At 50.2% G+C, this 27,105-nt stretch overlaps 1 protein-coding gene across 1 annotated transcript in view; it reads right to left on the bottom strand.

Annotated features, from left to right (window-relative positions):
- The window catches only part of SDK1 (sidekick cell adhesion molecule 1), a 729,776-nt gene that overhangs the window by 273,594 nt on the left and 429,077 nt on the right, over positions 1-27,105 (bottom strand). The window contains exon 5 of the mRNA XM_042240546.1: positions 13,079-13,212. Within this exon, the coding sequence (XP_042096480.1) occupies positions 13,079-13,212 (134 nt within the window). The remainder of the gene's footprint in view (positions 1-13,078; positions 13,213-27,105) is intronic.

A 27,105-nucleotide genomic window follows, 5' to 3' on the forward strand; every position in this document is an offset into this window, starting at 1 on the left:
CCGGCAGTGCATCCTCTGACAGCGGAATCTGGCCTGCCTGGATGCCAGCCTGCCTGGATGCCAGCCTGCCTGGATGCCGGTACATCGTCAGGGGCCAGCTGCCACTTACCAAGCACTGAATGAACTCAAGAGTGTTGAGTGAACCAAACAGTGGGCTGATGGGTGGGCATTCTGAAGAATCTGGGATGTAACTGCATGATCAGGGATAGCTGAGAGCTGGGAACACAGAAAGCAGGTGAGGTGACTTTGTAGGGAATTTAAGAGAAGAACAGACTTTGAGGCAGGAAGTACAAGGACACAGGCTAATTTCCAAGTGACTGTGTTCAACAGTACCACCAGAGATGCTGTTCTCAGGGCCTAACTTCCTGACTGCTGTTTCTCTTGGACGAGCGAGACAGAAGGAGGGAAGCCGGAGACCAGAGGGCCAAAAGGAGTCATCAAACAGAAAGCAGTCAGCAATGGAGGAGATGCATGGGAGCAAGACTTCCATGTCAGGGCACCTTACTAAGTCAAGCAAAGAAGTTAAATAGTCAGAAGATGATCAGGATTTTAGAGTCGTCATGGACTTAAAATCATTCATCCAACTCTCTGCTTAGCAAGGACTGAATGCTGAGAAGTACTGGGGGAGAACATTTGACCGAAGGTGACAGTTAGTCACAGAATCAGTGAGTCCTCCAAGGAGACGTGAGCAGCAGAAAACAAACAGAACACCGCATCCGAGAATGAGACAACGGAGAGGCCTCTCGTGCGGGAGTGGAGAGGACCAAAGGAGCTGGAGACCCCCAGAGACAAGAACCTGGAGGACAAGAGGACAGCTGCTGAGATGGCACCGGGCAGCCACAGGGGGCAGAGGTCCAGGGCGCGAGGGCACAGGGACTTCCCTGGTGGTCCCCTGGCTAAGAGTCGGCCGTGCAGTGCAGGGCACGTGGGCACCATCGCTGGTCAGGGAACCAGGATCCCACATGCCGTTGGGCAGCTAGGCCCGCACACCACATCCGCAGAGCCCATGAGCTGAAGCAGACAATCCCACACGGCAACAGAGAATCTGCGTGCCACAACTAGGACCCGACACAGCCAAATAAATACATGTGAAGGGAGAAAAGAACAGGAGAGTACAAGTAGCGGTCCATTGCGCAGGGTGAAGGGTGAAGACGGAACGGATTTGCTTCACTCACTCACAAGTCTTTACAGAGTCCCTGTTACTTGCCACGCATCCTTTGACCCACGCGGAGCAATAGACAACCCCCGCCTGGCCTGGTGGAAAGCACGTCCTGGTGGAGAGAAGACAGCGCTCCTGGAGGGAGGAGGCGCAGGAGACGCGGGTTTGAAGCCGGGGGAGCGGCCACCAGGACGGCAGGTCTAGTGGTCCCCGGCCCCAGGGAGCACAGTCCGACCCCAGACATCCTCTCGTAACCGCCTGGCTGGTGCTGCATCCCTCCATTGACGGGAGACAGAGGACAGAGGTCCGCCAACAGCACTTCTCTGGCCCTGGAAGAGAAACGCTCCATTTGGCATTTAACATGCTGTACCCTCAACATGTGCTCACGGATCCGCCCCTCCTCAGGAGAGTGCTCTCGGGAAGGATGCGTGTGCTGTTTGTTTTGGCAACGTATGGCAGCATGTAGGATCTTAGTTTCCTGATCAGACCAAGCTCGTGGGCCTTGCCCTGGGAGTGTGGGGTCTTGACCTCTCTGGACTGCTGGGGACGTCCTCAGAACCACATGTCTCAGTCATCCATTCAGTTTTCTCAGCGTCAAGTATAATGCCTGGTAGATATTAGGTGCTCAGCGCTTTCTGAACAAAATACCAGGGAGGAAGTCTGAAGTTCTCAAATGGGGGTTATACATTTTGGAAGAAACATGAGAAGCCACGGAGACGACCCTGCGGCGCTCCTGACTGCTCCTCCTCAGGCGTCCGTGGCTGAGCACGGGGCGACTCCGGAACAGCAGAGGATGCCAGCTGCTCCTGCAGTGACGGTCCAGCCACTTCTCTGTGCATCCAAGTGTTCCTCTGGGCCAGGGATCCAAGATGTCTAGTGACCATCAGGCCAGCAGGGTAGGGGCACCGAAGCCCATGGGGGCACACTGGTGACCACCCGGTCCCTCAGGTACAGACTCCAGAGGAAGATTCAACCCAGCTGATGTCAACGCCAGGACAGAACTCAAGGGAGCAGAGCCCCTGCCTTCGTCTTTGTAAGAGTGTGGCTATCGTCACAATGCTTTTAACGTTCTGGTGAAAATGAACAGAGGAATGGAGTCCGACTATTGCCTCTTCATTCTGTGTTTCTCGATGATGGTAACATTTTTTTGCATAAGTTTTTCTGAGGATGTTTTCCTCTATTGAGTTTGGTCTTCCTGAGTAAACCACTGAAACTTTCTTAAATGAGCTATTAACCAAAGGGCAGCCTGTCTGTACGGTTTTCACACGTAGGACACTCTGACTAATCAGGGTGCTTCCCAAAGTCTGAAGGGATGGAAAGGGAGCAGGCTGAATTCTGGAGCACATTACTGCTGGAAACCCTCCCAAATGAGAGCAAGCCTTGCTATGATTCAGGCCTGTCTGAATCAATACAGCCACTGAGCGACACCCTGATAGGGAGATACATTAGCGTGTGGACAATCTTTCAAGGGAAGTGAAGGGAGCTGCAGGGAGAGGGTCATTTAATTCCAGCTGGGATACAGCTCAACGAACTCCATTATCAGTAGAACAGGCAAACAGACAAACAACCCACCCGCGGGGTCAGCTGACTGGGTTGCCACCATCGACTTCCTCTTCTGGAGTTCTAACTCCTACTCCCAGGTCCAGGTTGGGGACCAAAGTAAAAAACACTCATCCTTTCCCCAGAGTTTTCGCTCTTCTGGGTTTTTGTTTGTGTCTTGCTCCCTGGGAAAACCACACAGTACATCCCTCAGGCTCCCGACGGTCATTCTCATCTGCAACTAAGGTGAACTGGAAAATCCTGAGCTCACATATCTGTGATCCTACAAAACCACAGGAAAGAGCAGTCCTCGGAATCCACCTTAAGAAGCTACGCTTGCCTGACGTTCCTGGGCCAACAGCGAGTTACACTGACCATCAGAAGCCGTGCTTCTTACACTCGCGGACTCCCTGCTTTGCCAGACATCGAGCTACATGAGGCTCTGAGAGTGGGGACTGACTTTGAGCCAAGCAGGACATTCCTGAAGATCATGAGAGGTGAGAGGGCACAGGCAGGATAATTGCCTGAAATAACGAAGAATCACACGCAGAGACCACTGCGGACTCACCGGTTAGAACACAGAACGAGTCTACTTCTTAAGATCAGTTTCTGGCTCCTATTATTTATGACATAAATTTTATCTTTTTTACATCTCAGATACAAAGTGTTCTTGGAAGAGCAGGGGTTTCTGGCACTTTGGATCTGGTAATGGTCTTCATAGCAGCTAAGTGGCCTTTCTCTTTAACAACATTTTACCTGATTTTCTTGAGATTTGATTTAATATTCTCAGCCACCACGTAAAGATCTACAATTTTAATTACCTGCTGTAATTGCCTTCTGTAAGAGCCAAAAGAACATTATTTATTGTGATCAGTAATAAAACATTATGCCTAAGCGGTAAAGGTAGACCTGAGCTGTTATCAGAAGATGACCAAACATCAGGCTGCCTGCTTAAGCCAACAACCAGATGAAGGCCTTGCAATACGATTTCATAAATTGGAAACAACTCTGCTATCTAAGCAATCTACAAGCTAGAGTTGGAAAACCTCAGAAAGGCCTGAGGAAGAGAAGCTAAACAGATGTTTCTGAATTATCAGATTCCGGATATTGAACTCATTCATAAAAAGAAATGGTACTGGGAAGTGTGTCGCGTTTTTATTCAACAACTGAGAAAACCACGTCTACAACTAACAACTAGCTCTGCGGTCTCATCTCAGACAACTATGACTTTGTCTGGGATTTCCCCAGACAAGATGGACACTGAATAGATGTTAGAGATTGTAAATGATTGTACAGAAAATTCAGTTTTCCATCCCCTTTGTCTGTGCAGTCTAAAAACTCCTTACCTTTGGTCACAACTAGGAAGATACTTACTGCATAAGTATATAGTAAGTTAACACATTACAATATTGAGTTATAATGTTGAGTTGCTCTCCAAACGTTCTTAAGTTTTGAAATGTTATGTTTGCATATTATGAGCCTAGAGTGAAATGTTCTTCAGCTCTCAGTTCCCTAAATTTAGGATGTGGCTGTTGGCTAGGGTTAAGACACTGGACCCCAAAGTCAAGGGTAAAAGTCGTTAGGGGTGCTTCTATTGACAGCTCTCCAGCTGCCTCAAGAGTTGTGTGTTTCCATATCCGGCTATAGGGACTTAACTGGTGGTGGAATGGATAAGAATCTACCTGCAAATGCAGGGTACATGGGTTCGATTCCTGGTCTGGGAGGATCCCACATGCTGTGATGCAGCTAAGCCCGTGTGCCACTGAGCCTGTGCTCGGGAGCCCACGTGCGGCAACAAGAGAAAGCACCTCAGTGACAAGCCCATGAGCCACAGCCAAGAGTCGCTCCCAGTGGCTTCAACTAGAGAAAGCCTGAGGGCAACGACGAAGACCCAGTGCAGCCAAAAAGTAAACACATATCTGAATATAATCTCCTGAAGTGGTACGGTTAGTAAGGGGGCAGGAGGAGAGGGGTTTTGGAGAAATTCTTAAAGCTGAGTTTTGTGGAAGAGTCAAAAAAAATCTGATTAGGCAAATCACTGCCTAATTTATTTGTGCCCTTAAATAACCATGTTACATTTGGGAGAAGTAAATGAATACTACGGCTCATTTACTGCACCCAGCTGGTCAGGCTCTGCTTGGCGAATGGACTTCCCCCACGTACTCCCCTCACTCCCGGGGGGGCGTCTCACTCACTCACTCTGCAAAAGGCACCCCAGCGGGTCAACAGTAACGCATGGGAAGTGGGGGAGCAAAACCGTGCCTGTGGGAAACACACTGAGACCAACCACATCCTGCCTGACAGCCCCCGTGGTGTCTAATGTGTTACCAAGGAAACACCGCCACTCAGCTATCGGACGCTGAGACTTATCACCCTGATGCGCGCTGGTCCGCGCTGGCTCCATATCACCTCCCAAGACACCCGTAAGCACACCTGTGTCCAGGTGAGTGGGGTCTAAGTCCAGGCCACCCAAGCCGACCTCAGTGGGTTGCAAAACGGGGCCAGGCTGCACACTGCGTCTGCACAGACAGCACACGGGCTCTACCAGGACTGAATGGTTAGCGGAAGTGGCTCTGGGGTCAAAACAGAAGCTCTCGCTTTTTAAAACACAGCCTCCTCCTCTGTGGCCAGGTGTGGAAGAGCTCCTGACAGACAACCTCCAGACCAGGGGGTGCTGCCTCGGGGAGCGGCCACTTTGCCCACGCATGCAGCCTCTCCGTGGGGCTCCCTGCATCAGTCACAGCTGACACCAAGGGCCCAGCCCAGCCTCCCTCCTAGAGGAGAAACTAGGGTGTTCGGGAGTCACACAGACCTTGATTTGAAGTCTCAACTCTCCATTTAACTTCTTGTGCTTTCCATCAACAGCCTAACTTCTTAGGGCCTTAGCGCCCTCAGCTTTGAAATGGATGGATCATTAACTCCCAGGGCGGGTGTGGCATTTCAGGAGGAAAACGTATGTGAAACACCTAGCTTTATCTCAAGGAGCAAGTTCCCTTCTACCTGTGCCCTTGAGGAGTCACTCAACAGCTTATTTATAAATTATCACCAAATCTGATATAGCTTAGAAAAGTTTTTGCTGTTACACCACCTAAAAGAACTTTTTAAAAACTACGTTGTCACTTCCATAGCATAAGCTGACATCTAAAGTTTTTAAACACAGACTTGAAGAAGTGCAAAGAATATAATTTCTGGTGTATTTTAATTAATATTTTAATGTTCTAGTATATTTTAATAACATGAACCATTGCAGTACTCTGTTATATGTATCCAAAGGAACCTAAATATTTGATAGAGTAGGTCTAAGGATTTGATATACATCAGCACCCATTTAAACAATTCATGAACAAGCTCTAACTTAATAGTCAGAAATTTTCCATTTCTATTTTCCTTTCTGAATTTGTGTTTCCATTATATTCCTCCAAAAGAATTTTATCCTATAAATGATTATATATTTTATATTTAATGATTAAAAGTATTTTATTGATCACCCTATCACTGAAAAACTATGTATATAAATTAAAAATTTCCCAGAAAACAAAGGCTTCTGGAGTTTAAAAAACCTCATGCTCTAAATTGAGCTATTGTTACAATTATTACTTGCACTCTCCCCAAAAATACATGTTTTGATGTATATTCAACAAATTTTGATGAATATTATATACAAGAGGAAAAATCACAGGACATGCATGAGATGGATAGCAAGGCTTACCCTCATTCTAACCCTACTTTTCTTTTTTGTAGAAATAACGGCTGGGAAATTTTGCTCATATAAAAAAGTAGATGAAAATGGAGGGAATTCTGTTTTAGAAATCTCTCTCAATTGTTTAAATTCCTCTGAGTATACCAGAAGTCACAGAGTAATTTATCAGATATGTAGACTACTTTTTGTTCCAATAACAAATAAACTGCAGTCTCAGTGCTTAGCATGCAAAGTTTTCCGCTGATTGTTGTTTAGTTGCTAAGTCGTGCCTGACTCTTCTGTGACCTCCTCTGTGGGAGCCTGGGATTCTCCAGGCAAGGGTACTGGAGTGGGTTGCCATGCCCTCCTTCAGGGGATCTTCCCGGTCGGACCCGTGTCTCCTGCTTTGGCAGGCGGATTCTTTACCACTGAGCTGCCTGGGAAGCCCTTTCCCACTCACACTGAGTCTCACGCAGCTGGGGTGACTCCCCAGGGCTGTTCTTTCCATGCGGTGGTTCAGCCTGCCCTGCCGGCAGCTCCACCATCTCCACGTGGCCCCGTCATGGTGGGCCCCGCAGGGTAGGGGGAGCGTGAAGGTGGCCTGCCAGCTCTTGAACACACGGCCTGAAGCGACCGCCCCTTCCACTCACTGTTCGCTGAGTAGAGCGGGGCAGTCCCCAAACTGCAGGTCTGGAAATGCCTGCCCAGACTGAGATTAAGCGGGCTTTCTGTCACTTGCCGATCGAACACCGAAGATTACTTATAGGAAAGTGTCAGCTGACAGGGCCTTTGGGTTTTGCCTCATTTTGTAGACAGCAGGAAATTGAAAACACCTGATTTATAAAAGGCTTTACTTCCCAGCTATTCGAGTGCTTCACTCTCTCGGTTCTGACACCGACATTTAGAATCGCCCCTCTGTTTGGCACCTGGAGTTTGTACCCTCAGATGACGCCTGTACTAAAGACTGAGGAAGAGCGCAGCACACACCCATAGGAGAGGGACAATGGTGAGAAGAGGCCCCTGACACCTGGGGCATCCTCAGGACCGTCTGGGTTTTACTTTTAACTTTTAACTATTAGCATCAGCCATGCTGCGGCTTCCGGGATCTTAGCTCCCCAGCCAGGGTTTGAATCTGGGCCCAGGCAGCGTGAACACCGAGTCGTAACCACTGGACTACCAGAGAATCAATTCCCAGGATGATCTGATCTTTACAGAGAAGATGAGGAAGCAGCTGGAAACAGCTGCCCTGAGATCACACAAGGCTGCCCACCCCCTGGGAGTTTCTGTGCGCCCTGGGGGGCATCGTAGCCCACGTGAGGGGCACTGCTTTGGGAGAGTGGAGATGCTGGGCACCCCAGATGTGCTTGAAAGCTGAGAGCAAATCTCAACTCACGCTTGGACCCAACCCCCCAGGATTTACCAAGGACAAAGTTAGACTGAAATAAGTCACGGGGAGGGGGGCGGGGCGGGGAAGGAAGACAGCTTGGGATGAGAAAAGGTGGGAATTCGATGGAGAGAAAACGAGTAGATGACAAAAAAAACACAACCTGGTTTTGTCTTGCGCACGTGGGGAGAGAATCAGAGCCTCGTTATTTTTAATCACTTGGACCTTTATTTCTCAAGTCCGGCTGAGAATCCCCAGTGTACGCTTATTCCAGACCTCATCCACCATCATGGACACACACACTGGAACTGGCATTTTCACTTGGTTTTGAACTGGAACCGTAAGAAGAGAACTAATCGTCAGTGCTATTATGCAGATGGGGGTCTACCAGCGGGATGGCTCACCACACACTGCACGCAAGCTGCCCCAAGGCAGATCTAAAAACTCTCATTTTCAAGGGAGGCAGATGCCTTCATACATCCATGTGCTTTCAGAACCTCCCAATGGGCCGTGGTTTCACCTTTGCCGGGTAGGTAGATGTATGTATTTGCGTATTTTTAACTAAACTAACTCTGACAGGGTAGACAACTGGATACCAAGTACACCTGGGGGGAAGTCACAGATCTGAGTTCCAAGCCTCGCGCAAAGGAGCCACAGAAACACAAACGGCCACGTTGACACCCGTGCTCTTCATCAGCCACGTTCCAGGACAAACTGCCCTCTGTAGTCAGATGCTGAAGAGCCTGTCCAGAGAGCTGAAGACTATCAGGAGGACCAAACACAGTGGGGCTTCCACTCACCAAGCGCATATTGTGTCCTGAGACACGGACTGAAGACGGAATGAAGCCGTTGGGACTCGCAGGATGCTCACGGTGCCGTTTCCTTCGCCTTTCGGTACCATACGCGCTCACACCACAGCCCAGCTCAGTGTGCGCACATCCGGCTGCAGCCCACGGGGTCACTAAGAGCCAGACACACTGCAGCGACGTAGCATGCACAAGCTCAGCGAGAGAATTCCACCGTGAAGGAATTCCTGTTTCTCTGTTTCTGAACATTCTGGCGGTGAGGCACCATGTAACCTATACAGGCATCGCTGGATCACAACTGGTCATTTATAACGAGACACCACCTCCAGATTGCTTTCTGAAAACATTTCAAATTGTTTCTATCACTGCGGGCATCCAGCCCCTGTCAAAGGACAAGGGAAAGGCGTGTGCTCAAAGGCCCCCTCTCTCCCTGTGATGTTAGAGGCGTGAAGGAAGCAAGACAGAATTTTATCTGGGCACGCGAAAGCCACGCTGTATAGGGCAGTGCTCTTGGACGAATGTTCGCAGACATTATCCTCAGGAATTCACTTTCAACTGCTACCCGTATATGAGGTCTGCAGTTAGATTAGCATTATAGAGGACAAAAGAATGTGAAGTGGGCTTCAGAATTAAAAGCAAGGGTTTGCCAGCCTCAAGGAGGATCCGTTGAAATGATACCCTATCTGCAAGCGTTGTTTGAAGAGGAGACATTAAAATGAGAGAGGTGAAGGAAGCGGGAAGGAGAGAGGCAGTCATTTCTTTTCTAATCTAAGCTTCGTCCCCAGCAGAGTCTCATTATGCTGGACATTCTGAAGATTAGGTCAGAGCTGATGATGTGTCTAAGGCACGTATGATGGCGCTTAAACAATAATTGGTTAATCACTTGTCTCATCTCCTAAACTCTGTCTTTCCTTTTTTTTAAAAAAGAAGCTCTCATTCACAGATTAATTCAGTTTGGAAGATCTGATCCACACGAGTTAGCTCAATGTAAAATCTTCAAAGGGAAGCCGAGCGCGGGCTGACAGGTGTATGGAGCTCGCCTGGTTTGCCCTCAGAGTGGAGACGTGTCCTCTCAGGCGAGCACAGCCCATTCTTTTCCTGGCGTGCACCTGAGCTGCGGGAGTCGGCCATGAAAAATTCATGCAGGGTGCTTCAGCGGTCCACCTACGTCCTTAACATCTGCTGGCTTCACGTCACATGAAAACTTCAAAGTGAACCCACCCCGAGATTGCGGCAGGCTTTCCCTGGGAGCAGTGGTAGACAGCCCAGAGACGCCCTCCCCTTCCCGGCAGGCAGGGAATGCCTGGCAGGGCGCGGTGACTTACCCTCTTAACCACGTACAGGGGGAGGGCGGGGAGCAGCCGGGGTACCACGGTCGGGCTGCACAGCCATTCGGATTGCCGTGCTGCCTCAAAATTTTATTTTTAATCTCAACCTGTTTGCTTCCCATAAGCTTCCCGTGCAGCCAAAATATTCAGCCACTGAGAAGGTGGTGAGGTTACTCTGAAGCACACAGTTGTGTGGGGGAAACGTATTGTCTCCTCCTGCCGGCCAGGTGATAGGGGGTCGTTCACTTGGGTGGGTCCAGGCAAGGCCGGCCTGGGAGCTGCTCCAGCTGGACGCCAGGCTGTCCCAGCAACAGGAACAGTTTAGTACAACAACTGCAAACAAGAGGTGGGCTGTGTGGCTCTCTCCACTTTTAAGTTAATTACAGTGCAAACCACCAGGAATTTAATTGCCAGTAGCCTACCACCTTGATCAGATTCACTACAGAAAGGTTCCCTACTTTATTCTCCTGATGCCAAGGGAAAATTTATCATCGTTAAATGATAATTGGCTGTAATATCTTTAGATTCTTCATAAATGCTGGCTGGCAAGTTTCTAAAATTTTTCATCAATCTTGTTTGGTGTTTTTAAGAAGCGTACATCAGAGAAAAAAAGATGTCTAGGTCTGAAGAACACACTGCATCTTACTGTCTGCGTGAACAGGTCTTTCAAGAGTGTTCCATAATAAATTTATGGAGTTTATTTTTTCTATAATTTTAGTTTTACTCATTACTTATTTATAATTCCATAATAAATCCAGTGGGGGTGATGCACCCTCCGTATGTCACGTGGCGCTGGCAGGGGATCCCCCCATCCCCACGGTGTTCCCCACGGTCCAGAGAGGAGAGACATTTGAACAGCCCCTTCTGGGGGCTTCCCTGGCCGTGCACTGGAGGCCCGGTGGTTAGGGCTCTTCCACTGCAGGCGTGGGTTCGATCTCTGGTCAGGAAATGAAGACCCCACAAGCTGCAGAGCATGGTCCAAAATTTTAAAACAGGAATAAATCATAGTGAAAATAAATAAACAAGCAATTCTGGGGTTTTCTGCAGATTTATCAAGACTTCTGATCTTTAGAGGTTTTCTAAATAGAACTCCAGTGAGAAAATGCACAGTTGGGTGCCATTTAACTTTTAGGGAAACCTAATACGTCAACAGGCCAGTTCACTCAAGAATAAAACAAGGTTGTCCCCTCAGTCTCCTTACTTGTCACGTTCTAGCTGGTCCCCATAAACAGCAAAGAACACAAAAGCAGACAGAGTGCAGGTCTTCTCCTGAGATTTAAAATAAGTCTGTCCATACCATTACTTCCTTATATCTCACCTTCTACACAGTTCACCCGGTGCCAACAAAAAGGCAGAAATGCACATGGGAACAAAATGCAAGGCAGTTAATTATAATATTTATGAGCTGCTTCTGAAATGCTTCTTGGTTAGACACTGAAATTATTAAAAAATTTACATATTCCAATTCCCTAAGGCTTGGTGCTGTGTCACTACGGCGACCCGCACACCCACTGTGCTGGCTCACTCTCTGGCCCTGTAGGAGGCTACTGGGTGTGGGCTGTTTCATAACTTGACAGGCTGGCATCAAGTTAGCCAGAATATCTGTGCAGCTCCCCCCCTCTCCTAATAGACTAAGGTCAATTTTTTTTGTTTCTGACTCAGAATTCTACTAATCTGACCTATTTTTATTAGCCTAGTACATACTTTACAATTGAGTGTGGAATCAGAGTTGCTAAACAGAATAAATGGCTCTAATGATATGTTGGAAATAACTAAAGTTATCACAGTCTATTTAATAACACAGTTTTCCTCCATCCATGGGATTTTCCAGGCAAGAGTACTGGAGTGGGGTGCCATTGCCTTCTCTGGTTAGTACTGAAAAGTCTTCATAAATCACATTCTTTTACTGCTGTGATTCTTGGTTCACAGGGTCCTTTAAACAGCAGAGCAACCTACACTGGACGTTGTGAGCCCAACGTCGAATCAGTGGACACAGCTCTCCACAGCCCCAAGAGGCCCTGCTGAAGGCCAGACCTGTGCCATCTGTGGTCTGGAGCTGAGGACTCAACTCCCCAGAATTAGGTGCTGACGACAGGGTGGTGGCCCCTGGGAGCACTTGCTGGGTATGTGCAGGGCAGGTGAGGGCACACTTGGTTAATGCCCACTGCCTCCTGATCCCGGTGCTGGCCACACTCTCCCAGAAACTGCTGGGCCTAAAGCAACAGCATCACGGGACCAGGGGAGGCAGACGCTGTGGTCGAGCTCAGCTATGACACAAAACCACCTGAAGGGGAAAGCCATTCCTCCACAGAGCTTCGTAAAAAGATGGGACCTCCCACTATACAGACAAATTCACTTAACTCACTCCATTATGACGTGAGCATAGTATTCTGAAATTTTCCACGCCCATCTGCCCGCTGTGTTTTCTCAACAGCACAGTCCCGGCCTTTCCGACCGTGAAGCTTCTCGCTGCAGACATCGGTGGCACTTCTGAGACTTACCTTTGATCTCTTTCGGCTCCAGGTTCTCGTTTCTAATCATTCCCCACTTCTCTGGCAATCAGCTCTTGCAAGGACAGTTTTTGGAGCCTTCTTTCGAAGGCCAAGTATGTAAACTAAGTTGCTTCAAACTAAAACTTCCTTAACAAAACTGAACATTTAACTGTGACGTGTGTGCATTTTCTTCATGATTCTTAAGATACACTCCTAATTTTAACAAAACTTAATATCTGCATTTTCTCAAAGGTTTTTTTTTTTTAATTAAAGTGAAAGAACACACCCTGTGGCCTAATCTCGTCCCATATAAGTTTCATGGATATGACTCCTTATAAGCCCAAAGATGTTCTGTTGCTAAAAAAACACATACATGAACAGAGCACCAAAGCAAAACAGATTTTTTGTCTTTAAGTTCCCCCAAATAAATAAGATCTTGCATTTAGAATTACTGGTCGGGGTCACATTTCCTGCCAGTCACTTCAAGGAAAGCAGCTATAGACACTGGACCAACCCTGAACCGCAAGCGCCAGCCGGAGGGGCGAGACTTGCTGCACAACGCCCCGCCCTGCGAGTCGTGAGCCGCGTTGCCCCTGCACCCGAGTCGGCGGCCCTGCACCCGCCCTGCACCCAACATCGTCGCGCCGCCCCCCCCCCCCCCCCACCGTGGCCGAGCAGGCTGTGCACTCACTGGCTACGCTCAGGTGCATGGGCAGGCTGGTCTTGTTCTCCCCGTTTCTCTCGTTGACCGCCTGCACGTAGTAGGCCCCCGCGTCACTGGCTGCCGCTGCCAGGATCACCAGCTGGTTCTCCAGGGTGATGGCTCTGCGTCAGGGGAGAGGAAAGGACAGAGTCAAGGCCCAGCCACAGAACTTCTTTGCAAAGCACGTTAAGTCACCAGGCCAACTGTAAAGGAAAGTCCACAGTTGGGTTTTGTTTTGTTTTTTGTGGGTTTTTTTTTGGGTTAAAACGAGATCTGGAAGGACAGAAACCAATCCCCAGGATGACCTAAGGAATGAGGCAGAGGCCGAGCCTCCTCAGGTCCAACGATGCACTCGCTCCTGCCGGGCAGGGGTCTGGGAGCCCCGGACGCCACCTGCCCTGGTTGTGGGAAGACAGCCTTTGGAACATACACACCCAGGGCTTGTCACACTCAGAGGTTCCTCGGGAATTCATGATGAGATGGGTCAGAAGAAACCCTGGAGGGGCTGGCCTCTCCTCCAGGCAGTGCTATTTGGCCACACTGGACCCCAAACCCGGACCCACGGAGCCGGGGTTTACTGTGACTCTCCCAGGGAGCCTCCTTACAGCCACTATAGCTCTATTTCCAGAGCCCTGGGTAGAAGAAGAGTGCCCAGTGGGCACAGTGCTGACCCCTTCAGCTCAGTCCCCCACAACCGCTAACCCCAGTGGGCACAGTGCTGACCCCTTCAGCTCAGTCCCCCCATAACCACTAACCCCAGTGGGCACAGTGCTGACCCCTTCAGCTCAGTCCCCCACAACCGCTAACCCCAGTGGGCACAGTGCTGACCCCTTCAGCTCAGTCCCCCCATAACCACTAACCCCAGTGGGCACAGTGCTGACCCCTTCAGCTCAGTCCCCCATAACCGCTAACCCCAGTGGGCACAGTGCTGACCCCTTCAGCTCAGTCCCCCCATAACCGCTAACCCCAGTGGGCACAGTGCTGACCCCTTCTGCTCAGTCCCCCATAACCGCTAACCCCAGTGGGCACAGTGCTGACCCCTTCAGCTCAGTACCCCCATAACCGCTAACCCCAGGACTGCACAGGCTCTCCCGTGCTTTCTCCCCATGCCTGCAAGTGCAAACATTCTAGGCCGTCATCCCTGAGTCCTCATATACTCCAATCCTATGGTGCAAAGGAACCACTGGGACACATCCAACCCCCACACCTTCTCTTCAGAAATGAGAAAACCAAGGATCAGAGAGGTTACGTTGTTTGTCCAAGGTAACACAGAGGCATCACTTTGCCAACAAAGGTCCGCCTAGTCAAAGCTATGGTTTTCTCAGTCGTCATGTATGGATGTGAGAGTTGGACCACAAAGAAGGCTGAGCCCCAAAGAATTGATACTTTCAAACTGGGGTGATGAAGAAGACTCTTGAGAGTCCCTTGGACTGCAAGGAGATCAAACTAGTCAATCCTGAAGGAAACCAATCCTGAATGTTCATTGGAAGGCCTGATGCTGACGTTGAAGCTCCAATACTTTAGCCACCTGATGCAAAGAGCCAACCCACTGGAAAAGAGCCTGATGCTGGGAAAGACTGAAGGCAGGAGAAGGGGACAGCAGAGGGCGAGATGGTTGGATGGCATCACTGGTTCAGTGGACATGAGTTTAGGGCGAGATGGTTGGATGGCATCACTGGTTCAATGGACATGAGTTTAGGGCGAGATGGTTGGATGGCATCACTGGTTCAATGGACATGAGTTTAGGACGAGATGGTTGGATGGCATCACTGGTTCAATGGACATGAGTTTAGGATGAGATGGTCAGATGGCATCACTGGTTCAGTGGACATGAGTTTAGGACGAGATGGTTGGATGGCATCACTGGTTCAATGGACATGAGTTTAGGGCGAGATGGTTGGATGGCATCACTGGTTCAGTGGACATGAGTTTAGGACGAGATGGTCGGATGGCATCACCTGTTCAATGGACATGAGTTTGGGAGATGAGTTTGGAAGCTCTCGGAGATGGTGAAGGACAGGGAAGCTTGGAGTACTGTAGTCCATGGGGTCAGAAAGAGTCAGACACGACTGGAAGACTGAATACAGCAACTGAGCTAACACAGCAAGGTGACGATACCAGAGGGGCTCGGTCTTCTCACACGTAGACTGTGCTCTGCCGACCATACCCCATACACAGACTCTCACCCTTACTCATTCAAAAGAAGAAGAAGAAAAGCAATAAAGACAGGAGTTTCATAAATCCGAGCGACCTTCCACTGAATGGGTATGCCCTGCCCATGTCATAGTCCTGCATTCTTTTTACTAGTTAAGGAGGTTGGGAGGCAGTAAGACCCTGTGTCAAAAAACAAAAAAACAAAGGTAAGTGATCTTTTCCTTGTCTGCTGAAGAGCGCTTTCTTCACAGTCTGAGCACCAAATGTCCTCCAGCCTACGCCCTCATGTTCAAAACACTGGAAAAATCCTGGGACACTGGAGTGGATCGCATCACCTCCCACAGCTGCGTGACTCTATGGTGAACAGTTTCATTTGTTCGCTTTTAATCCTACATAGCCACAGCCCTTCCAGGTTCAGGTAAACTGAGATCTCTATTCCAGTAACATCAGAAAACATGCAAAATAAATAACTTGCCAGGAGAAATTTTAACATAACAATCATCTTTTTCTTCCTGCTACCTCCAAAAACCTTTTTTGAAATCTCTTGATTTTCACACACTTTTTAAGATTATCTTAAGAAGTTACTGCTTATTCAGGGTTCCCATAGGATATATTAGATTTGAGGTCTCTATGACTAGCTTACCCCATTTCTCATTTAAGAAAATTTCCCTATTAAGAAGTTTTCAATTTTTAGTCCCATAAAAATATTTCACAAAAGCTTTACTATAATTATTTATAACTCTTTTATAGATTCCTTTATAGAACCATGGAAATTGTTCCATTTTATTTTAGTATATGTTACACTGGCACCTAAAATTAAATACAAATTATTTATTACACATGAAGTTTCACATTTAATAGTACAATTTAAAAACTGAATATATCATAACTTTTTTCTTTAACATCTGATTTTTGCAATAGTAATTTCAAATATGCCTATTATTCCTCAGAATTATTCTCCAAAATGTATCCATTAATTCTCTGTATTATTTATGACATTGTTTCAAGGGTACTGAAAATAAAAAGTACATAAAGAATAGAAATATTAACGTTTACATCTATTATAATTTATATCTATAAGCTCATTTTTTCTTCTAGCTTTAAATTTCTGTAGTAAAGTCAAAACTTGTGAAGAGAAATCTATTGCCAAAAAGAATACCACAAAAATTCCCAAACTTTATAGAACATTACATTAATAAGGGTCAGTTCCCCAGAAGACTTCATCCCTGCCTATTAAACTCTTTCTGAACAGAGCACTTATACAAAAGGGATTGATTCTTAAATGACAACTAAAATATATCACAACATTCAGCTCATTCACAGCTCTGGTGACGGCTGTGATGCTTAAGAAGAAGACCATCTTTAAAGACAGTGGAGCGGGTTCCAGGCGTCCACGCTCTGCGTCCTCTCTCCCGGGAGACCCTGAATTTGGGGTGGTGCCCAAGCTTCCCCAGGCAGCCACATGGTGAGGAGCCAAGCCAGCCCCGCTCCCAGCAGCAGGCTTGCCACCCCGGCTTTGTTCAAGGCAGCGAGGAGCTGCCAGGGGACCCGAGCTCCCCGTGAGGCCAGCAGAAGGGCTGTGCGGGGGCTGGTCAGACCTCGGCTGCCCTGGGGCTGCCGGTGGCCGCCCTTCCAACCCCAAGGCGGGGGAGCATGTGAACAAGTCAGGAGGAAGGCTGGGACTGTGAGAATGAGAGCAAGCTGGCCCGCAGCCTGAATGTAGTGACGAGAAAGTGACCAGCGCGGTCCTTTAATGCAACCCCTACGCTTGCTCATAAAGTGCTCAGCAGTGACGCGAGGTCACCAGGTGGGCTGACGGCCGGCGCCTCCTCACAGCCCACCCTGGGGCAGCAGCCCTGTGCTGAGAGGGCCACGCCACACAGACTGGTCTGTGCCAGCGGCGCCCTCCAGTCCCTCCTGCCGGCGATGGACACGACCAGGCTCTGGCCAGCCAGGCTGTGGCGTGGACCTGGGCTGTCACTGGTCTGGGGTGGCCACACCTAAGTTAGTTCATCAGCTCAACGGGCAGGGTGTCCATTCCTTGGCTGGGGGTCGGGCTTTTTCTCCGGCTACTAAGTGGGAACAAGGAAGCCTGCTGCCCCAGATAGATGCTCATGGTGACGATTTTATGGCCGTGACGGGAACAACCTTAGCACAAGGCTGACGTGCTGATGGCAGGACAGAGAGAATGGACAGCACCTGTGTCCTTGATCTGGAGGCCCTGGTGGGGCCAGTGAACCATCCTGCAGGCCTCCTACCCCTGGACCTCCCACTTCACGAGGTCATGTTCGCCATTCGTGCTTAAGCACAGTAAGCAAGGGTTTCTGTCACTACAAATGAAGCACATTCTGAAGTAGACTCAGCACATATAACAGCAGACAAGAGTGAAAAAACTGGCTAAAACTCAACATTCAAAAACCAAAGATCACGGCGTCCAGTCCCATCACTTCATGACAAATAGATGGGGAAATGATGGAAACAGTGACAGACTTTCTTTTCTTGGGCTCCAAAATCACTGCAGATGGTGACTGCAGCCATGAAATTAAAAGACACTTGCTCCTTGGAAGAAAAGCTATGACCAACCTAGACAGCATATTAAAGCAGAGACATTACTTTGCCAAAAAAAGGTCTGTCTAGTCAAAGGTATGGTTTTTCCAGTAGTCATGTATGGATGTGAGAGTTGGACTATAGAGAAAGCTGAGTGCTGAAGAACTGATGGTTTTGAACTACAGTGTTGGAGAAGACTCTTGAGAATCCCTTGGACTGCAAGGAGATCCAACCAATCCATCGTAAAAGAAATCAACCCTGAATATTCATTGGAAGAACTGATGCTGAAGCTGAAATACCAATACTTTAGCCACCTGATGTGAAGAGCTGATTCATTGGGAAAGATCCTGATGTTGGGAAAGACTGAAGGCAGGAGGAGAAGGGGACGACAGAGGATGAGATGGTTGGATGGCATCACCAACTCGATGGACATGACTTTGAGCAAGCTCTGGGAGTTGGTGATGGACAGGGAAACCTGGCGTGCTGCAGTCCATGGGGTCACAAAGAGTCGGACACAACTGAGCAACTGAACTGAACTGAACTGAGGGTAAAAAAAACAAAAAACAAAAAAACCCCTAAAGCATGTGTATCCTCTGTGTGTAGGAAAATAAGCCCATATATCGGCCGACCGATGTGCAGACGTGAAATGTAAACAGTGGCTGCCTTGTGTGCTGGGCTAAGTTGCGTCTGACTCCTTGCAACCCTATGGACGGCAGCCCACCAGGCCCCTCCGTCCATGGGATTCTCCAGGCACGAACACTGGAGTGGGTGGCCAGGGCCTCCTCCAGGGGGCTTCCTGACCCAGGGACTGGACCTGTGTCTCTTGCGCCTGCTGTGCTCCAGGCAGGCTCTTTACTGCTACTGCCACCTGGGAGACCCTAACAGCCAGTGGCTAGCTCTGAGTAAAAAGACTCCAAGTTATTTTCTTTTGATTTTTTTTTAAATTTTCCATAGTAAATATCACCTTTGTTATCAAAAGAAAAAAAGAATCTCAAAATGAATGCAGGGTATGCTAAGTAATTAGCAAAGTTCAATAATTTCCCATATTACAAATTACATAGCTTCCACTACAATGTAATTCTAAAGTACTAATTTAAAACTTACATTGATTTTAATAGGAAAACTACAGTATTAGGCCAGAGATTTTCCTTTCTCTTAACTTTATTGAAATAACTGTATGTATGGTTTTATGTAAAATTATTTCCTTAGTCTTTCCCAACTTAATTCTACACTTCAGAATGACATTTTATAATTCGAATTCCATGGAATAATGTTGCTGCTGCTGCTGGACAGTCATTCAGTCGTGTCTGACTCTTTGTGATCCCATGGACTATAGAACTTCCCCGACCTCCACTGTTTCTTGAAGTTTGCTCAGAATCACGTCCACTGAGTCGATGATGCCATCCAACCATCTCTTCCTCTTCTCCTGCCCTCAATCCTTTCCAGCACTAGGGTCTTTTCCAATGAGCTGGCACTTCGCATCAGGTGGCCCAAGTATTGGAACAGTGATAAAGAAAATGAGAAAAAAATGAAACACCTGGTCAAGTATGGGTGAAACAAATGAGCTTTAGTCAGGAAACCAGAGTGTTGGACCCATAAAGAAAAGAAGCTAAAGGGTCACACACCAGTCACTGACTCTGAGCACAGGGAGCTGTCACTGGCCAGTTGCCCCTAACAGTGGATATTCCTGACAGAGGAAGCGCTGTGGCTCCACAGAAGAAGAGCGGTCAGGATGGACAGCTCTCTGGGGCTTTGGTCTCCACTTGATCCTCCTGGCAGTGGGCAGAACAAGAATTCTCCATTTCAGAAAAGATGGCCCCCCGGAGCTCCTGGCGGTCTTGGGCCATCAGCACTGGTCAGAAGCGCTGAGGGGGACAGGCTCCTGGGGGGCGGGCTCCTGGGGGGCGGGCTCCTGGGCGGGCTGATGCACGTGGTGGGTGGGCTTCGGGGGGCTGGGCAGTGGAGACATGGTCAAGCGTGCCTCCCCCCACACCAGCCAGAGCTGAAGGGACGGCACGCTCCCTGTGCCGCAGGAGCACCTGCTGTCAGAGAAGCGGCATCGGCGTATCAGTTCCAGAAGCACCGGGTTGGTCGCTGATGCAAGCAGCCCAGGGTGTGCCTGCTCAGGACCAGGAAAGGAAAGCGAGGGTCTGTGTTTCCTTGGGTTGCCATGGGGACAGGTCCAAATAACTGTATCGCTAATGAGTCAGCAACCATTTGAGTTCCCAGGCCTGAGTGGAGTGGAGGGAATCCAACCTGAACCAGGAACACATTGGCCCTGTCCCATGGAGCTTAGAGCTGATATATTTATATACCATATGAAGTAACAGGGAACACTCTAATAATTTGCCCTTAAGAGTGCTAACGGTGGTTTGGGGGCTTCTCAGGTGGTTCAGTGGCAAAGAATCCACCTGCCAATGTAGGAGACTAAAGACACTCAGGTTCCATCCCTGGGCAGGAAGATCCTCTGGAGAAGGAAATGGCAACCCACTCCAGGGTTCTTGCCTGGGAAATCCCATGGACAGAGGAGCCTCGCAGGCTACAAACAGCCCATGGGGTCACGAAAGAGTTGGACGCAACTTAGCGACTGCAGCCGCAGCGGCAAGAGTGGTTATGGACGCAAAGTGAGGAGCTCCAAGAGGTCCCCGAGTTTCCATAACGCTCATCACAGCGCTCAGTGTGGGCTTCCCTGACGGTCTAGCAGTTAAGAACCCACTTGCCAATGCAGGGGACACAGGTTCGGTCCCTGGTCGGGGAAGAGCCCACGTGCCGCAGAGCAAGTAAGCCTGAGCGCCACAACACGGAAGCCTGCGCGCCCTCCAGCTGCGCTCCGCAGCAAGAGAAGCCAACGGGACGAGAAGCCCGCGCGCAGCAAAGAGGGGTGGCCCCCTCTCCCTGCAACTAGAGGAAAGCCCACAGCCCTGGAGGCCCAGCACAGCCAGGGCTAGATAAACAAACCTTAAAACCCGGTCACTGTAACTCATCCTTTAGGTTTTCACAAAAAAGTTTAAATAGACACTTAGTTCTTAATAAATATTTTGATCTTTGACACTTTTTAACACACAGCCAGGAGATCCAACCAGTCCATTCTGAAGGAGATCAGCCCTGGGATTTCTTTGGAAGGACTGATGCTAAAGCTGAAACTCCAGTACTTTGGCCACCTCATGCGAAGAGCTGACTCACTGGAAAAGACTCTGATGCTGGGAGGGATTGGGGGCAGGAGAAGAAGGGGATGACAGAGGATGAGATGGCTGGATGGCATCACCGACTCGATGGATGCGAGTCTGAGTGAACTCCGGGAGTTGGTGATAGACAGGGAGGCTTGGCGTGCTGTGATTCATGGGGTCGCCAAGAGTCAGACACGACTGAGCGACTGAACTGAACTGAACTGAACACACAGCCAGTGGTAACATAAACATGGGTCGGTATTGACACATTATCACACAGTCCAGACACGGCCAAGCGACTAACATTATGATGGAGACTCAGTCAAGGGCTCAGGAAAATAAGAACTTTGCCCATGAGATAGGAGAGTGTAAACCCAGGTCTGTGGCTTTACTATTGCAGGTGCAAAAGCAGCATCTGATTGGTTTCGATTGTTATTCTATTACATTTTAAAAAAAATTAGGAGTGTAGAAAAATGCAGAACATTAGTTTTTAAACCCTTAAAAATAAAAATGAAAGATTCAAAGTATTCCCTATTTTAATTAAACAGCTTTTTAATGGGTCGGTTCTGAGGTTTAGTGCTGTGAGGATAATCTGGATCTCAAGCCTTCCTGTGTAACAGTGAGCTCAAGGCAGACAACTTCTAAATTGATGAACTTCCCTCACTTGTACAATTACAAGAACTAAAATTGCTTCTAAGGAATGGTCGGCCATAAGGAGTCCCTGGGTACTCAATAAATGTTAAGGCAGCGGAATGACGTGTTTACTTAGTCAAGATGTAAACACTTCTTGTTCACTGGTTGCCCCGGATGCGAGAATAACATTTTAAAGGCAAGCGAACAAGAATCTGGGAAACCTATTTCTCAAAATTTCAAACCCAGAGAGGTGGTGAGTTGTGTTCATTGGTAGAAACAGGAAAACCCAGGATAGACGACAAGGAGTAAATGGGATTTGACTTTAGCCCTGCTGTGCCCAGTGCTGCAGGCCCACGAGAGCTCAGGTTGTACAGTGAGGCCCTTGTCCGGTGGGGGAAGGACCAGCCATGACCTGAGAGGAAGACCCTCGAGACGAGAAGGGCCGTTCAAACCTCCACCAGTTCAGTGAGCGGCACGGCCCGTGCCTTGTGGAACGTTCAGGGGCCCTGCTCTACGGCCGTGGTATGCTAAGCTCAGTCGCTGAGTCATGTCTGACTCTTTGTGACCCCGTGGGGTGCAGCCCACCAGGCTCCTCTGTCCATGGGATTCTCTGCAAGAACACTGGAGTGGGTTGCCATTTTCTTCTCCAGAGGATCTTCCTGACCCAGGGATCGAATCCCTAAAAATGTTCAGACAAGTTCAACCTGGATGGAGCGAGGCCTGGAACCAGATCTGGCCCTGACTCTGTTCCCCGAGGCTCCTTAGGTGGTTTTTTTTTTTCCATCTGTGAAAGAAGAGCAACAGTACCTACATCAAAAGGACCCTGTGAAACGGAAATCAAGGCAGTGAGGGGCACGAGGCCGACACACAGCCAGTCATTCAGTGTTGGCTGGTGCTGAACCCGGCTCCCAGGCGCGGTGCACACAGATAATAAGCGATCAGCTGAGAAACACAGACAATTGTCCTATTTGTGAGGTGGCTAAATGGCAACCACTTCCTAGAGTGTTAGTTCACAGACCTCCCTATAGACACACACACGGCCAGGTGACGGAATCATTAGATTACGGTCACGAACCATCTGATGCACTCCCACCTAAAAGCCATCGCTGGGGAGCTGAGGTGTCGTGACGCAGCAGAGAGCCAGGAAAAGCCCATTTTCAGACACGTCCGCCCATCTGAGAAACAGAAAGCAAGGCCCGCCTTACAAGACTTTAATGCCAGGAACCCATGGCGGCTTCTCAACACGCGTCCATGTGTCGCAGACAGAGCCGACCTTCTTCCTCTGGAACAGACACCGAACGACAGGAGAGGCGGAAGAGAAACACGGAAATTACAGGGTGACGATGCGATGCCGTGGGGGGGGATTCATTTCATCGGGGACGCTGCCCAGCAGAGAGATATTTACTGATAACAGGGTTTCTTAACATTTCTAGCTAGTTTTCTAAAGCATTTCAGTCAATCTATAACTTAGTCGATTTATGCTCGGGGGGCTTTTGTTATTTTAACTAATTGTCAGCACAGACACAAATAAACAGCCTTGCAGGATTCCTGGTCTGGTCAATCATTCAGCAAAGAGTCAAGTGACAGAGGAAGGGTTCAATGGTGCTGAGGTCAAGGCATAAAAATTTCCAACCAACCTTTTTTTTTAAAAAATTTTCTGCTAAAACAAAAAGAACAAGAAACAAGACTTAAAATGTATGGAATGTGTATTTTTAGGTATTTAAGTCCAAAGAGTGTCCTAAACACCCAACTTATACTCTGAACAGAGTATAACCACTCAAACTAAAAGCCATTTGAAAACATAGCAGAAAGGCATGTGAAGAAAAGGGTACCAGTGATAGCCACTCTACCCCGAGACCCTCTAAAAATAATGAACAAAGCTGAGGCAAGTCCACGCTATGCAGAGATCTAATAAAAATGGTATGTGATTCAGCCAAACATTAATGAGTAGCCAAGTTAGAGACTCCTCGCAAAGTAAGAGACCATTAAGACCAGGGTGGTGGCCAAGCCAGGGCCACAAGCGTCTGGTGAAGAGTTCTGCAGGGCGTGCGGTGACCCGTGTGGGCTCGGGGAGGTGGGCCATTCCCAGGGGCAGGGAGTGAGGTGACCCGTGTGGGCTCGGGGAGGTGGGCCATTTCCGAGGCAGGGTGTGTAGAGACCCCGTGGGGGCTCGGGGAGGCAGGCCCTTCCCTTCCCAGGGCAGGGTGTGTAGAGACCCCGTGTGGGCTCGGGGAGGTAGGCCCTTTCCGAGGCAGGGTGTGTAGAGACCCCGTATGGGCTCAGGGAGGTGGGCCCTTCCCGAGGCAGGGTGTGTAGAGACCCCGTGTGGGCTCGGGGAGGTGGGCCATTCCCGAGGCAGGGTGTGTAGAGACCCCGTGTGGGCTCGGGGAGGTGGGCCATTCCCGAGGCAGGGTGTGTAGAGACCCCGTGTGGGCTCGGGGAGGTGGGCCCTTCCTGAGGCAGGGTGTGTAGAGACCCCGTGTGGGCTCGGGGAGGTGGGCCATTCCTGAGGCAGGGTGTGAGGTAACCCATGTGGGCTTGGGGAGGCGGGCCCTTCCCAGGGCAGGCTGGAGAGAAGGGGTAGGCCCAGCTGTTCCTGCGTGCAGGTGGAGTCAGGAAAGCCTGCGGCTGGCCAGTGAAGCTTCCAGATGAGCCAGTCCCTCTCTACACCCCACTCTCTTCAGAGGAAGGCTCTCACAGTGGGCGGAGCGCTTGACCCTGCTCGGCGTGCTTACACGGAGCAGGGTCGTGTCCTCACGGCAGGATCAAGGGGGCGGAGCAGCAGCCTTTGAAGAGGCGCTCCTCTCTAACCCCCACAATGGCAGGGGGGCCCGGGCAACGCTAGTGGGCACAGGCTTTGCACACGCCTCGCCTTTTAAGTCGGCCACAGGATTAGCTCCTCTTGAAAGAGCCTGGCTTTTCACAAAGGCGGTCTACCCTTTGTCCACCTCTTTGTAGTTATTCAGGGACAGAGCTGTGTGCACAGAGCCTCAAGCGCTGCAGCGGACCTTCAGCGACAGGGGCCCGGAGACGCTGCTCCCCAGACTCCAGGCAGAGACCCTCACGCTCAAGAACACGACACCCTAGACGGCAAAGGGAAGTTAACCGGGAAGACAGCCCAATTCTCTCGTAACCTCTCTTCCTTCTGGAAACTACCATCGTGTGTAAGCAGCAGCGTGTTCAGTACAACGCCTGATGTCCTCCGCCTTCTCAGGGGCCCACGAGCCGTCTGCGGCTACACACAGGCTCTGAGACACTCAGGGAAGTGGGAAACTCTCAACAGAGAGTAGCTAATTTATGAACAAGGTCGGGAGTTATTTAACACCCTGGGCCCCTACACCGAATTCTCTGGAAAGGTCACCGTGCCCCTTCGCAGGCCGGTGGGGGCCGTGGGGCTGGAGTGAGTCCACAGGTGCCGTCAGGGAGCCAACCAAGCAGCAGCCACGGCTGGGAGACGGACGCTGGCATCCTCAGAGCTCTGACGGGGTGCTCCGGGTCCGGTCTCAGCAGGGGCGAGCCTGGCTGTCTGAACGGTGCCCCTGAGGGCTGCCCCCGAGCCGCCCTGCTCGTCCCTCTCCCTGGGTGCCCGCGGGTCCCCGGAGGAGCAGGAAGCCCCCTTGTGTCTCCCCCTCTGGGTGCCTGCTGTGGGCCTGCCCGGGGCTGAGTTTGCAGGCGCTGTCTCCCTCATCCTCCCGGCCGCCGGGGGCGAGCAGCCCGGGTGTAGCTGCAGAGGGGGGCTCCTCTGACACCCTTGAGGCACTGAGCAAGCTGCCCGCCTGCTGGGCGGCACAATCCTGACGCCTATTCTGCTGATGGGCATAATAAAGGGGCCCACCTCCCAGTGTAGGTGTGAGAGACGAGTGAGATTGGCTCTAAAAGCAACTAGCGCCACAGCTGGCACACAACCCACACTCCAAACTGGTCACGATGCCCATGTTACAGGTGGAAACAGAGGCTCTTGGGGGCGAAATAGCTTCTCCAATGAAAAGGGAAGAGCTGAGATGCTAAGCCAGCGCCCTCCAGCCCCCCGCCCCAATGCAATCCTTGCTCAAGTCCCCTCACCCCAGGCTACGCCACCTGCCCTCCGCCCAGACCGGGAGGCCAGCCTCAGTCCCGAAGCAAAGTGCTGTCCAGAGCGTCTCACTATTGTGTCCTGGGCCGCTCTCGCTCTCTCTCTCTGTCTCCGTTCCTCTAACCCCCCACCCCACCTTGCTAGGACCCCTGTCTAGTCCCGCAGTGGCTAAGCTGGCGCCTGGCATACGGCAGTCCTGGGGGAAGCGGTGGCGCAGTGAAGGAGTGGAGCTGTGACCGCCGGACACGAGGCTGTCCCAGCACCCACATCCACCGGGAGCATGGCGGTTCCATGATGCTCCAGACCACCGTGGGAGCCCCGTGCCCCTGAGGAGTGCAGGCTGGAGGGGAGGGGCCCCCTTTCCTATCCTGGTAGAACCCTAAGGCCAGGCCTTCTCGGTCGCGGTTGCGGAAGTTCCCGTGTCCTCTGGGTCAGAGCTGTCAGCCCTGGAAACAAGAGGCAGGGGCAGGGGGCCCGGCTGGGTCATGACAGTTCATGAAAATGCTCTTGGCAGAGAGGGAATGTTTTTTCCTCAAGAACTACCAACTTTGGACCTTCCCCAGAAAAGCCTAAACAGCCTTTCTTTGGGGCATGGAATGTATCTAAAATGAGAGAATGAGCTGGTGGCTTCAGACTTGTCTGGGTGAGCGGTGATCTGCCCAAGGCCTAGCCATACATTATGGAAAGAGGGCCATTTGGGGAAAGTCGGAGTGAACTGGAGACGTTATGAACCATGGCCACACACCTGTGCGATGCAGGCGGTGCGCGTCTTTAGGTGACATCGCTCACAGTGCCTAGACACCCCAGCGAAAATGAAAAGGAGGGGAGTGGATGAAAATAGAAAAAAGACAACAGCCACTTCTCCCAACTGCCTCCACTTCTTGCCGCCGTTACTGATCACGCGGCTCATTTCCGTGGCAAACCACAACACGGCTGCACGCAAAGCAGTCGCCTCCATGCGTCTCCGTGGAGCCACACGCGTGATCGCTGGGCGGCGACGCATTTGCTCCTGGCCCCCGGCCGCATTTCTCAAAGGCCTCCCAGGTTCGCCGCGAGCCCTGAGGAACTAGCACCCTGGCCCAGAGTGATTCAATGAGCCGGGCACAAGCTTCGAACACAATGGAAGACCACAGCCAACCCTCACAGAGTGACACAGAGGTAAGGACCTCTGGGGTTTCCTGAAGGAGAGGGCACCTTTGCTGGAAGGAGAGCTAAGGTGAACATGCAGCCCACCTGTGCCACGCGCTTGCTGTGTGAGCCTCCTCTGGGTTGCGGGACAGTGGTCTCAAAGATGGCCATCTCCTAATCCCCGGAACCTTTAAACACGTTACCTCGCAGGTGCAACTAACTTAGGAATCTTGACACAGGGAGAGGACGGTGGACTCTCCAGGTGGGTCCAAGTAATCACACGGGATCTTAAAAGTGAAAGGAGTCGGGAGCAT

Source organism: Ovis aries, chromosome 24 (genome assembly GCF_016772045.2).
Source record: "Ovis aries strain OAR_USU_Benz2616 breed Rambouillet chromosome 24, ARS-UI_Ramb_v3.0, whole genome shotgun sequence".
Lineage (NCBI taxonomy): Eukaryota > Metazoa > Chordata > Mammalia > Artiodactyla > Bovidae > Ovis > Ovis aries.